The sequence below is a fragment of the Cryptomeria japonica genome, chromosome 4 (genome assembly GCF_030272615.1).
Source record: "Cryptomeria japonica chromosome 4, Sugi_1.0, whole genome shotgun sequence".
Lineage (NCBI taxonomy): Eukaryota > Viridiplantae > Streptophyta > Pinopsida > Cupressales > Cupressaceae > Cryptomeria > Cryptomeria japonica.
The window spans coordinates 455,866,666-455,881,380 of NC_081408.1; the positions used below are offsets into that span (position 1 = coordinate 455,866,666).

Genomic DNA, 14,715 nt, shown 5'->3' on the forward strand with positions numbered 1-14,715 from the left:
ATAATGCATCGATTGTGTGTATGCACTGCCCTCCTATGTTACCAGAACCCCTAAATCATCCCTGTTATTACTTGGCAAAATTAAAAAGTCCTATTGGGAAGGGGACAGCTAATGAGGATAAAAGAAACATCCATTCATAATGCATAATGAAACTCATCTGTCTTAGTCTACATGCACAGTCTAGCCACAACAGAAAAATATTGTTGTTGTGCATCCTGGATCAGAAAGCGTGTATACAAGTGTGTTTCTGTTTGCAAGAAAGAAAACTATCTTAGTCAATAAGTGTGAGGATTTTTATTATAGAGGTTGACAACAATGCTTGCTTAAAATGTCAAGAATATAAACATTTTAAAACAATTCAGATTACAAATGAAGTGGGGAAATATCAAACCCAAGGAAATCCTGAATATCAAGACCTAAGGATAACCTAAAGGATTCCATCCACTTTATCTTTGAGATAAAAGACAAGTATCAGTCCCTTGTAGATTGAGACACTCTTTAGAGGCTACCTTCTTCATAGGACTGCAGAGAGATATGAATTGAAGATGAGTTAGTCAAGTCCAATAAGTTGACATTTTGAGAGAATCTAGCAGTACTGATTATTAACAAAAAGAGTTCACTAAAGTAAAGGTAAGGCAACAATTGGACTCAGATCAAAATTTAATGAAGGCTAAGTACTGTTGCAATCTTATTTTAGAACTCAAGCAAATACTTGAGGCAAGACTTAGCATAAATATTTTCTCTTTTTGGCTACATTGTCGACATTGTATGATAGGGCGTCCTTTGGGTTCATATTGTATTTGATTTCACCCTACTCTTTGATTCCACTAACTGCTTGAGGATGCATTTTGTGGCTTCGATGGAGTGGACTGCTCTCCTTGCATAAAGAGTACTTATGTGCTCCTAGTCTTAAAATTGTATGGGCACTCCTTTATTGAATGATCCATAACCTAGCAAACCTCATAAAACATCTTTCTAGTATGATTACCTTTTGTGTGCCCCTCAAATTTGCACTTAGTACTCCATAGTTTGTTAGTTTCTTTTTTTGCTGTAAATTCTTTCATCATTTGAAGCATGTCCCTCTGGAGTACTTGTACTGTTTGCGATTCACTGTCACTATTGTCATCCGAACTTCCATCTTCCTCTGTTTTTCTTTTACTGTTTAAGTACACATCTTCTTCACTTTCTATATCCATTGCTTGGTTGTAAGCTTCAAAATAGGATGAGGGTGGTACCACCTTCATCTTTTTTCGTAATAATGGAAGTAGATCTTCAATTAACCGCGACTTTTTTATATCATCAGTCGATTTTGTTTCCAATTTTACTTGCAATCTTTAAGTCTACAATTATAAGCTCGTACACTTCTGTGCTTACCTTGTTTTATATTGTAAATTTTTGCTACTAGTTCATTATCATCACAAACAAATTTAAACTCTTCTTCAAAGGCCTTTAATCTCTCCCATGTATTTTGGGAGGCTTGGTCAATTTTTGTATACCATTTAGTCACTATAGCTTGCAAGGTGGCTGGAAAAGATCATAGCCAAATTGCTTTATCATCTTGGCCATTTGTTGTCCAAGTTGTTTCACAAGTCTTCCGTTGCGTATAGGATCCTCTAATCCATTGATTGTAAACTTGGGCAACTTTTTTTGCTTTTCTCCACTAGGGCTTACCATGATTGATGCAAACCTAGTGCTTGGAATTTGCTTGCTAGAGAGTTTTGATTTGGACACTCAGGTGCTTCTCTTGAACTCTTGGCTACATAATAATCCTCAACTCTTCCCTTGGCTTCAGCCTTTTTTGCACGTGTTTTGCCTTCATAATTTCTTTTATACACACTTGGCTTGATTTGTTCTCCTTTGATTTAACAACATTTAAATGTCTCCAAGGCTACTCTTGGACAATTCTGTGATTTTGTCTCTCAACTTCCCTCATCTAGAGAAGGTTGTCTTGACTTTTCAACTTGACCATGCTCTTGATAAGGGCTCTAACTTGGGAATTGTATAGTTGTATTTTCTCCAATTCTCTCCTTTGTTCCCTTTGCTTGATAATCCTTAAAGATTGCCCAATCTAATGGTCTTGACCACCTTGTGGTCTCTTCTCGTTTTATTGGGATCTATGGGCATAGTCACTCAAATTTGCCCAATTTCTTACAAGGCAATGGTACCAACTGTTTATTGCTCTATCTGATAAAATAAATAAATGAATTAATATTAGAGATGACGATGCATACCAGATATCTTAATTCAAACATGAAATTATTACAAAAGAAGACTAGAGATGATCAGCCAAGGATTAGAGTGATCCGACTAGATCATATTGTTTTTTATGATGATACACAATCTATTTAAAAGATTTGATGGTTGTTAAGAGCATAGATGGAATACTCGCCGAGTACTCGACGATTTTTTCAAAACCGCGAGTTTTTTGGCTCAACAAGTATTTATGCTATTAACTCGTAGAGTTTTTGGTAAAAACTTGCTGAGTTAGAGGTCCAAACACATTAAAAAATTATCTAATTTTTTTTTTCAAGTCAGTCTCATTCCCTTCATCAGAATATATACATGAAATATAACATTTAAGTATAAGTCAACTTTATATTTCATGTATATATTGGTAGGATGTTTGAGAGGTTTCAAATCTCTAGGAGTTATAATGCAAATTCTAGGTTTTAGATCTTTTAAATTTTCAGATAGTCAAATTTCAGTAATCAGTAGTCTCCAATCAACATTCTCACTCTCTCTATCTTACTCACTTTATTTGCCTCGAATTTTAGACCTATCTATTTGTCTATCACTCTTCCTCTTACCCCTCTCTCTACCACTCTTTGTCACATTCTCTCCTCTCTACCCCAAGTTCTAGACCTATCTCTCTACCCCTCTCTCTCACCCTCAAACCCCCGTGAGGGGTGCTACCCTCAACCTAACTTTGGTGAGGTGGAGGAGTCCCATCAGACTCCTAGGACTAGACCCTCTAGTTCTATCTCTCCCTGGTTTTCACTAGAGCTGGGAAGAGGAAGATGTAAAACGTTTTGATGTAGTATTTACTTTTATTTTTACAAGAACAATTTGCTAGTTTTACAAGAACAATTTGCTAGTCTATCAGCCATCAACATTCCACAAGAGGATGCCATTTTGTACCCAATTTGCATTTAAATCAATCAAATATATCTAGACTCAGCTTGTTTCTTTTGTGTACTCATTTATTGACTCATTGGATGCATCTCCTCATTGAATTTTGCAAAAGAATGCATTTCTAATTAAATTTAAGCAATTTTTTAAGTTGCCGAGTTTTTGCCAAGTTTTCACCGAGTTTTTTTCCTGGGCCTTGGCAAGTTTTTGCTTTTGGCGAGTAGTTTAACTATGGTCAAGAGGAACACAATCATCAACCAATCAATGCTCATAACTGTAATTTTATACACTAGGTTCATTAATCAGACTTATATCCTTTTATTTATGCCCTAGATTGTAATCAGATTTGTGACAAATAAGTTAACATTCAGTAAAATCAGAAAGTAAGCACTTAGTAGACAAACACACATACCTTGGGAAAACCTCCAAGGAGGAAAAACCCAGCATTAAAGACCCACAGGTCAGATTATATATTCTCCTCTTAAATGCACAAATACAATACTTAGCTTCTCTGTCAGATCTGGTCCTTTTGTATAGCAGGTCTGCACTTTCTAAGTTCTCCAAGTTTTTATAACACAGCCTATGTCCTCTTGGTCAAATTTGCACAATTCTGAATGAATTCGCTTTCTCCCTTGTAAATTCGCCCTTTATTAGCAGAGCTGTTTTCGCCTTTGCTTGTTGAATGAATGAGTGAATATTGACTTGCAAATGCCTCTTATTTATACACATTTTAATCCTTGATTGCAAGTCGGCCTCCTTTGGGTTTTGGCACCAATTTAATTAGGTGGCGTGTATTTAGGATTGGGCTGGGCATATATTAGAGTCACATTACCCTAGGATAGGGCCCGGACCTAAAAGGGGTTCAAATGTTGCCTTAAGGCAATCCGAACCCATACATAACCCTAGTTACAAACAACACTCCCTCTTAACTAGGGAGGAGGAGAATACATAATCTGAACCTTTAAGTTCCATCTAGCACACAAGCATAGAATGGATCTAGCACACAAGCATAGAATTACATCTTCCACCTAGCACACAAGCATAGGATGGTTCTAGCACACAAGCATAGAAAGTGTAATACACCAGTGGGTCTTTACATTATTACAATTATCCGTTTAGCACACAAACATAGATCGGATGTAATTCATTCTTTCACACAAGCAAGGAATGATTCAAAGTGCTACAAATAGAGTCACTGAGATTGAAGCTCCCTCTCAATCAGGGTTCCGTTTTCCATCACACCAAGTCTGTCTCTGAAGTACTCGAACTTCACTCTGGATAAAGGTTTGGTGAGGATATCAACAATCTGTTCATCTGTGCTGATGTACTTTAGATGAATGGTGCCTCTTTGCACCATATCCCGAATGAAATGATAGTGTGTTTCCACATGTTTGGATCGATCATGAAACACAGGATTTACCGACATCTTTATACAACTTTGATTATCACAATGAATGTTGGTAGGACCACTAGCTTGACCAAATAGTCTAACAAGGAGCTTACGAAGCCACACTGCTTCTTTGGATGCAACAGATGCAGCAATGTACTCAGCTTTTGCAGTGCTTAATGCTACCGAAGATTGCTTTCTACATGCCCAAGCGATCACTGTAGAGCCCAAGTTGAAGCAGATACCTGAAGTACTTTTCTTGTCCTTGACACTTCCTACCCAATCTGAATCTGAGTAGCCTTCCAAGAGGATTGGGGTATTTAGTGAATACTTCAGCCCATAGCCAATCGTGCCACGCAGGTATCTAAGAATGTGCTTGGCCGCAACTAGGTGAACAAGTTTAGGTAAGCTCATGAACAGACTGAGAGCATTCACAGCATAACAAATATCTGACCTAGTATTGACTAGGTACATCAGGGATCCAATCAATTGCCTATACTCAGATGGATCTGCAAAACCAGAGTTAGCTGCAAAAACACTTAACTTCTTTAAGTTAGATTCCATAGGAGTATGCATAGGTTTACAATCTATCATCCTAAATCTTTTCAAAATATCAATAGTATATTTTCCTCGACTTAGAAAAATTTCATTGGATCTTTGCCATACTTCTAACCCTAGGAAGTAATGCATTAAACCTAAGTCCTTCATTTCAAATTCTGAGGCTAATTCCTTCTTACATCTTATGATTAAGTTACTTTCACCAGTGAGAAATAAATCATCCACATACAGAACTAAAATAAGCATCTCACCATTATAAACTTTCAAGTAAATATTAGCATCAGCATCATTCTTGCAAAATCCTAAGCTTAGTAAGTACTTATCAATTCTTTCATACCAAGCACGAGGAGTGTGTTTGAGCCCATATAAGGCTTTCTTCACCCTGCAAACATGAGAATCTCTTTTATGGATTACATAACCTTCTGGTTGCTCAATATAGACTTCCTCTTCAATAACTCCATTGAGGAAGGCTGTCTTAACATCCATTTGGTGTAGCTGCCAACCTTTGGCTGCAGCAATAGCTATTATAGATCTAATAGAATTATATTTAGCAACAAGGGCAAAGGTTTCTTCATAATCTATTCCTTCTTTTTAAGAAAAGCCACGAGCTACAAACCTAGCTTTATATTTTTCAATACTACCATCAACATTATGTTTAATTTTAAACAACCATTTAGAGGAAACAACAGACTTACCTTTGGGTCTGGGTACAATGTCCTAGACATCATTCTTGATGATAGACCCATACTCTTCATCCATGGCTAGTTTCCAAGCATGATGGGACATAGCTTCTTCGACATTGTGAGGTTCAAACTCAATGATATTGCACATCACAGAAATGTAGTTGGCGTGATATTTGAATCTCTTGCAATCTCTAAAGGTTCCTCTGGGAGCAGCAAATCCTTCAACATCTTGAATCGTGTTTCTAACCCAAAGTGGTCTCTTCTTGGGGACCACGATATCCTGAAGTATATCGGTAGAGTGCATAGGTTCTGATGGGTCATTCTGAACTTCCTGATCTGGAAGGTCAGTAGACGCCTCCTGAGACTCAGGGTTAGCATTAACTATTGAATCTTGATTTTCAATCATCATATCATTATTGATGGTTAATGAACCTTTAGATCTTTTGAAAGCAATATCTTCTTCAAAAGTTACATCTCTGCTTACCTCAACATACCTTTGACCTAGAATGTAGATCCTGAAGGCTTTGGAAGATTCGTTGTAACCCACTAAGATGCCTTTCTTTCCAGATGGATCCAACTTGGTTCGTTTTTCTTTAGGCACATGAATATACACCGGGCTCACGAGAATCCTTAAGTGACTGATGTCAGGTTTGATTCCTGTAAAGACTTCTTCAGGAGTCACATCCTTTAGGGCGCGATGAGGACATCTATTTTGAATGTAAACTGCTGTTTTGGATGCTTCTGCCCATAGAAAAGGTTGAAGGTCTTGATCATGGATCATGGCCCTTGCAGCTTCAACAATGGTCCTGTTCTTTCTTTCAGCAACTCCATTTTGCTGAGGATTGTAGGGAACGCATAACTCCCTCTTAATTCCTGCTTTAACACAAAAGTTATAGAAACTATCTGAGATGTATTCACCTCCATTGTTAGACCTCAAACATTTAATTCGATTTCCTGTAGTATTTTCAACTAAGGCTTTGAATTCTTTAAATCTGTTTAGGACTTCTTTAGACTCTTTAGATTTAAGAAAATAGATCCATGTTTTCCTAGAAAAATCATCTATAAAGATAGCATAATATAGGAAACCACTAGGAGATGCTACAGACATAGGGCCACATAAATCTGAATGAATAAGTTCTAACCTTTCTTTAGCCCTACTATCGTTTTTATGAAAGGGATTCTTTATATTTTTACCCATTGCACATCCTTTACAAGCATCATCATGAGATACACTGAGTTTAGGCATACCTTTAACCATCTTACCGAGAGTGGGAAGAGCTTGGAAGTGTAAGTGACCCAATCTTCTATGCCATAGTTCGCAAGATTCAGGGGTCTCATGAATGAGAGCTTGAATTGGGTTAGCTGCAAGCTTATATAAACTGTCACATCTATTTCCAATAATACGGGCAGATTTGAAAATAGATTTCTTAGGCCAAGCGAGTACTTTCCCTTTAGAAAATGCTCTTTGCAAACCCTTATCTTCTAAGGCAGAAATGGAAATCAGATTTCGTTTAATACCAGGTACAAAGAGAATATCACAGAGTTGTAAGGAAATACCAGAATCTAGATTTAAAGAGGTAGTGCCAAAACCTTTTACCGAGTATCGAGCATCATCACCGATTACTACATGAAAGTTGGTGTCTTTTTCAATCAGATCTGCGAGATGCTCACGAAATCTTGAGATGTGTTTGGAGGCACCATTGTCAAGTATCCACGTATTGCTGTCCGTAGGAACATTGCTGGATAGAGTAGAGATAAGATGATAATCTTCACTTTGTTCGACAACTTCATTTAAGTTGGCTTCCCTTTCCTTTGGGTCATTCTGACAATCTCTGGCATAGTGACCATACTTATCACATCTGAAGCAATGAATGTGAGAGAAATCTCTTGACTTTTTCCTTGGATCATAGGATGAGGATCTAAAATCTTTGCTTCTCTTTTCTTTCTTCCTATGCCCACCTTTCCTAGATTTAGCCAAGAGAACATGATTATCTTTGTGAGAGTTCTTGAGTTTTCCTCTTACCTCAATTCGAGATTCTTCTTCGATGCAATCAGATTGAAGACTTCAAAGTTGGGACGATTGGCTCTTCCACCAATGCTATGAATGAATGGTTCCCATTCATCAGGTAGACCATTTAATGCAATCATAACAAGATCTTTATCCGAGATTTGGCAATCAAGAGTGCTTAGCTTATCCTTTAGTTCATTAATCTTCATGAAGTAGGCTATGATTGAGTCTTCTTCTTTCATTTTCATGTGAAGAAGCTGCTGTCTTAGAGCAAGAGCCTTGCTGAGGTTGTTGACCTCATACATCCCTTCCAAGTGCTTGATCATTTCCCTGGCAGATACGAACTTTGATATGACAGTGACAAGATGATTCTTGACAGACTCAATTATGATCCTTCTAGCCTTGAGGGAATCTTTCTTGAACTGTTTCAGCTCTTCAGCATCTTCCGAAGGAGACAGACTTTCTTCTTCTACAAATTTCAGCAGATCATTCTCTTCAAGGATCAATAGAATACGGACTTTCCAATCAGCAAAATCAATGGCTCCTTCAAGTCTATCTTCAGCCTTCAAACCTGACATTTTAATCTGAAAACAAATAGTAGCTATATGCAACAATTGATTTGCTAAAATCAGAAGTAGTGAAACCTTAGCTCTGATACCATGTAATTTTATACACTAGGTTCATTAATCAGACTTATATCCTTTTATTTATGCCCTAGATTGTAATCAAATTTGTGACAAATAAGTTAACATTCAGTAAAATCAGAAAGTAAGTACTCAGTAGACAAACACACATACCCTGGGAAAACCTCCAAGGAGAAAAAACCCAGCTTTAAAGACCCACAGGTCAGATTATATATTCTCCTCTTAAATGCACAAATACAATACTTAGCTTCTTTGTCAGATCTGGTCCTTTTGTATAGCAGATCTGCACTTTCTAAGTTCTCCAAGTTTGTATAACACAGCCTATGTCCTCTTGGACAAATTCGCACGATTCTGAATGAATTCGCTTTCTCCCTTGTAAATTTGCCCTTTATTAGCAGAGCTGTTTTCACCTTTGCTTGTTGAATGAATGTGTGAATATTGACTTGCAAATGTCTCTTATTTATACACATTTTAATCCTTGATTGCAAGTCGGCCTCCTTTGGGTTTTGGCGCCAATTTAATTAGGTGGCGTGTATTTAGGATTGGGCTGGGCATATATTAGAGTCACGTTACCCTAGGATAGGGCCCGGACCTAAAAGGGCTTCGGATGTTGCCTTAAGGCAATCCGAACCCATACATAATCCTAGTTACAAACAACAAACTCCCCAAAGCCAACAAACAATCAATACATAGTCAAGTAACCAATATTATTGAAACATAATAATGGACATTGTATGCTGACTACATTTGCAAGAAGTGAATGTTAGACTTGAGCCAAGTTATCTTTTGGTGCATGCGTTGTGGACAATGAATTTCTCAGTTATCTGTTGAAAGATATTGTGGGGGTGAGCCACCAACTTTGAAAAGTATCAAGAAAGAAAGATGAATGAAATAAAATAAGCTTTGTAGGAGATACCAAAATACACAAAGGCCCATCCAAGAGATATCTCACCCTACTTTCAAATAGGAGAACTTGAAGCACTGCATGTGAAGAAAATGACTATGTCATAGATGTTTTTGCTTAGCATGAAACATAGTTGTGGCTTGAGCATGTTGGACTCTCTCTCTACATTATTTGAATAGGAATGTATTATCAGACATGTTCTTCCATTTGCAATTGAACTATTATTTATTAGTACAAAAAGAGTGCATGTTACTGAAAATGGAACATCAAGGAAAGTTAATGCATTGCTGCTCATAAGAGATATAAAGCTATTAGGTTTGATGGGTTTAAAACTTATTTACTTTTTAAAGATTTAACCAGTTTTGAATTTCACATCAGTTGCAGAATAATACCAACAAACAATTGTTAGGTTCGTCCCGAGTACTTTAACATATGTCTCCACGTTTTATCAAGAATTTGTTTTCTTGGATTTCTTTCAACTTACAACAGCTTGAAAAAGTAAGTGGTTTCATTCAATTTATATGCTATCCCAACTTTGTAAGTTTATTGGGGGACATTACATGTGTAATTTAAGGATCTAGTTTTGTTTATGCCCAACCCCAACCAGCCATTTCCGGGTGGGTGGGAAGCAATAGTTAGCAATCACGGCACCAACAAAATAATATTACCTGCAGAACCCGATCATCGCCGTCACTCACATAACCAGTTTACCACCCAACTGCCTCTCTGCCAGTCCCACGACCACTACTTGCCCTACTTCATTCAGCCCTGGCCCACAGGAAACCTCACTCTAAAGCCTCCACCCTTAACCCTCTTACCCTCAAACCCGGCACCTTCTTCCCGTCCCACCACCAGCCATTAAATATGGGCATGCTGGATCAGGTTTTCCTAATAGAGCAGATTTGGTGTCAGAACAGCTTAAGTTGACAGTTTGTGAACTTTTATCAACATAATGAGGCCTTTTCTTGGAAGATACAATAAATATGTGATATGGGAAGTAGCTAACAATAGCAGCAGATTCATGGTCCCCATAATAGCACAGAAACTCTGTGCCATTGGATATCATTATGATTGCTGATTGGGAGTTGTTTCACAGAATGATCAAACAAATGCCCAAGAATTAATTTAAGTTTAAAGATTGGAATATTCTTGAAGCTACTTAACATTGTTACACAATTCCTTTTTTCTGGAGCAAAAATAAACTAGAACATAAATACATCATATGCACTGGACGCTTTGTTATGTGGGCATATTTTAAATTGGCACATAATGTGTTTTCTGAAATGTGAAGATGCTTCCTAATGGATGAACGAAACTGATAGGTTTTCATAGTACTATACATGAGGGAGAAAACTGCTCTGAACAGATTTTTTGGAATATGTTATATTCCTCTTAGAAGTGTCTATTTTATTTTCACATATCAATGCTGTGCTCATATCTTTTTGTTAGTTTAAAGTGAGTCAGCCATAGAAGCAGATATTGCAATATCTCGTGATATATTGGATTTCAGACTGCAGACCAATGTTTTCATGAAAAAATGATGATATTTTTGAAGACATAGTTTGACAGCTATTTTGACTATGATATTCTCAAAATTTCCTGCTTACAGGGTCATTTGAACTCCATTTGCTCTAATTTTTTCTGTACAAAGAGACTGGATTTTTTGGGTTTCCTGAGCACAGTTTTGGCATATATTGGAGGATTCCTCTTGGATTCAAGGGCATGTTAACTAGAATCCTTTCTTTAGAAGTGGAATACAACTCATATTAATTGCTTTAAAAACATTTTACTTCAAACCATCTTCAGAAGAACTTAGAGGGAAGATTATATAAGTTTGAAACAAAAGTAGGAAATTACTTTGACAGTAATCTGTAACTGTCCCACTGAAGAACTTAATTTATACACCCATCTTGTCCTCGTCTCTTGCATGATTGCCTCCTCTTCCTCACTGAAATTATTCTTTATCTTGAAAATCCAGCACATTTGTTTTACATGTTGGTCTTAAAGAAAATCTGCAATTGCTTTACATAACAAATCAAATAGATAGTTGATTTCAAGAAAATTCCCATGTATATTTGCCTGATTTTTATCAGCAGAAGAGCATTTTGAGCAAAACCTGCATCCCATTTCTTCACATCCTCTTCTGATATACTGTTGTATTTTGCATGAGCATGTTATTTACGATACTCATTACAGGCACCCTTCCCTTGTCTTTGTCTTGGATGCAATTATTTATGATCTCTTGTTCCATTGCAACCATTTTCTCAACGTACAAAAAGTAGAATTCTAGAAGAATATTGATCACTTACAGAATTTATGGGATTGGCTTTTCATTTATACAAGCATATTAAAAGTTTAGCAACTCTTACTGTAAAATGTCTTCCTAATCAATTAGCCCATAAAGTTCGTATTCATAATTCAAAATTTTAATATTCAAGAATCATAATCTTAATGAACTCATGAGATTTTTATAGTCCATGATATTAGTGTGGAAAGTTTCTGTGAAAAAATTGTAATGGTCCATCAGAATTGTTTTTTTTAGTTAAGAAATTCAAGATTCAATAACTAATGTGGAGACCCAAATATGTCTAATATGGCTACTCTGAAGTTGAATTATGTAGTAACACACTACGCAGTGTGCACTGTATCCTCTATCTCAATTTTTTTGAGAAAAATCTCATATTTCACTATTCATGGTGTACACTCTCCTTTACTTCCTTCTCTATCTATAAGCAATTTGGATGACTTAAGTTATAAAAATCATCAGTTATTACTTATTTTCTTTTGTTTTTTTTGTGATGTTTTTTGCATTTTTTGGGTTCCAAATATCATCCCAATAATACCCTGGGAAATCAAAAATATCTTTATCTTTGGTTTGCTAGGATATCCCTGAGTAAGAAATTTGCCTTTATGTTTTAAAGTTCAAACTGCTGCTATATGTGTTTCTGGCTAAGGAGTACAAGTAGTTTTAATTTGTCAACATATGCATTTCTTTTCATGTGTCAAATTGGATTCCCTTCAAGATTTGTTTTTGTCAATATTGCTTTATGATATCTTACAATTTTTGAACATTTTAGCATTATTTCAATAAGCTGATTTCTCTATGTTTATGACTTTTATGGACAATATCAGGATGCAATCAACAACTTAAAGCAACAGTGTAGTGATTTTGCTATGACTCGTAACATTCAGTGCCGTGAGATGATGGAAGATCTTCAACGACAGTTAGCTGGACTTAATTTCAATGGCAGTAAATCTTCTTACAATTACCCATCCGTTAGTTCAACATCTCAAAGATCTGCAGGTGTTTCCTCACATCCTGATCCACAGAATGCACACCAGGCAGGAGGTCCACGGCCACCTTATTATCGCACAGCTGAACAATCAGTGCCCCCCTATTCTGCACCACAAGCTCCTGGTCAGCCCCATAATGTCTACCCAGGTCAACCTCCATACTATTCACAAGCTCCCAGTCCTTACCATTCCTCATCTGGAACACCTCAGCCATCGGTACCACATGACTACAGCCAGCCAGCTTATCCAGGTTGGCGTGGTCCATACTACAATGCTATGCCAGGGTCACATCCACCACCAGCTGCACCTCAACCTCCTTATCATATACCACCATCTAGTGAGTATTACCCTCCGCAGCAAAGTGGCTACTACAAACGTTGAGCAGAATACCTGGAAGGAATTCACATATCACCTATGGCACATAAGGCATTGAACTCTTTCAAGCCCATCTGTATTTTATTTATTTCCATTTCATATTTGTTTGTATAGAGATTAGTTGGCTTTTGGGAGAGTTATAAACATTCCTGGTTGTGTTCATTACTTCTTGTTTCAATTAGGTTTCATAGAAGTAAAATGCAGATAAATGGTATGCCATCTTTTATTACAAGGATCAATTTGTTAAACTGAACATATATTCTAATATGGGATGAACCTCTTATTTCTGAGTGCCTTTTTGACAAGGGATTGACACTTCCAGAAAATGGTTTGGAGGAGTGCAATTCTCCTTATTTTTTCAAACATGTAATCATGGGCATTATTAAATTTATCAAAGCTCTTGTGAAATCTGAGCAGATGTCATTTTATTTTAAGAATAAAATCTGTTATTTAGGTGCAAACGTCCAGGATTATAGACATGTTAATGGACACAACCAAAAGATGCATTTATGCTACTATCAGATTCCAATCAGTGAATGCATAATGGATTTTTGAAATGCACTCTGAAACTTCTTGCCATGGTACATAACATTTGTTAACAAAGAACTCCGTTTAAATTTTCCTGTTTAGAGAAGTCATATCATTCACACATGAAAATTGAAATGAAAAAGCTAATAATAACAGCCTTTGCCAACTAGTGGCTATAAGAATATATTTGCCAAACCCAAATGTATAAGCTCTTTCAAAGATCAAAAGCCAGCTGTTCAACAGTTGGCCAGAAATTAGATTATGACTAAGGAACCCAACCTAAAGTAAGATTATGATAAATCATTGCTAGTTTCAGAAGATTTAAATCTACATGAAACATACTCATTTGTTGGAACCTAGCCAGCACCATCCTTGGTAGATCTCCTAGGAGGCTGATCAAATTTATTCTCTTTTGACAGATCTCATAGGTATGAACATTTAATAGACAATCTTTATTAACATCAAACCACTTAAAATAACTTGTTTTCTGGAACTTTCTGCTGCTGTACGCTAATTTTATTTTCTTAGCTTATAACTACAGGCTGCAAGGAGATTTTCCTTCAAACCATGTGAGGGATCATTGGCAGTGGCACTCATCGTTAGTTTTTACGTTGAAATAAGGATCTTTCCATCTAATTAAGACCCCTCGTTAGATTAACAGACTTTATATTCATGTACTTCAATTTCTTTCATCCATGGAGAAGCTATCTGTACAAACCAAATGGTTGAGCACTAGGTTGTTATTCCTTGAGTGGCATAAATTTTGTTTTTGAGCAGCAAATAATCTAGAATCCATCATTAAAAATATCTAGAGATCTTTTTAATGTCTACATTTTTTCTTTGTTATGGGTACTTGGGGCATTGAGATGAATGCATGGAGAGTTGGGTAGTAAATAAAATGACCTGAAATTGACTGGATAAACATTCACTTTTATTTGGTTTGAGTGAATCAACCATCCGGCGAGTTGAGTTTTAAAACTCAGATCAGAATAGAGGAAGAATGGGTGCAACAAAGTCGTAGGTTATGTTTGATTGTAACATTCTGCTGGGTAGGACATGGTGTTATCATTTTGGTTATTGGTAAAATTGTCATTGTTTGGGTTGGCTTTAACAAATAGATTTGGTTGCTTGTGAAATGGACTTGTGCATGACAGACAACATAAGAGAGTCAAATATTTTTTGAGGAGTTGAATCCATTCTCCTTT

The 14,715-nt window shown here is 36.6% G+C and overlaps 1 protein-coding gene across 1 annotated transcript in view; it reads left to right on the top strand.

Annotated features, from left to right (window-relative positions):
* LOC131077376 (vacuolar-sorting protein BRO1) overlaps positions 1 to 13,392 on the top strand; it is a 69,830-nt gene extending 56,438 nt beyond the window's left edge. The window contains exon 8 of the mRNA XM_058014863.2: positions 12,446 to 13,392. Coding sequence (XP_057870846.2) covers positions 12,446 to 12,988 — 543 coding nt within the window. The 3' untranslated portion in view covers positions 12,989 to 13,392. The remainder of the gene's footprint in view (positions 1 to 12,445) is intronic.
* Positions 13,393 to 14,715: the final 1,323 nt, after the last annotated feature.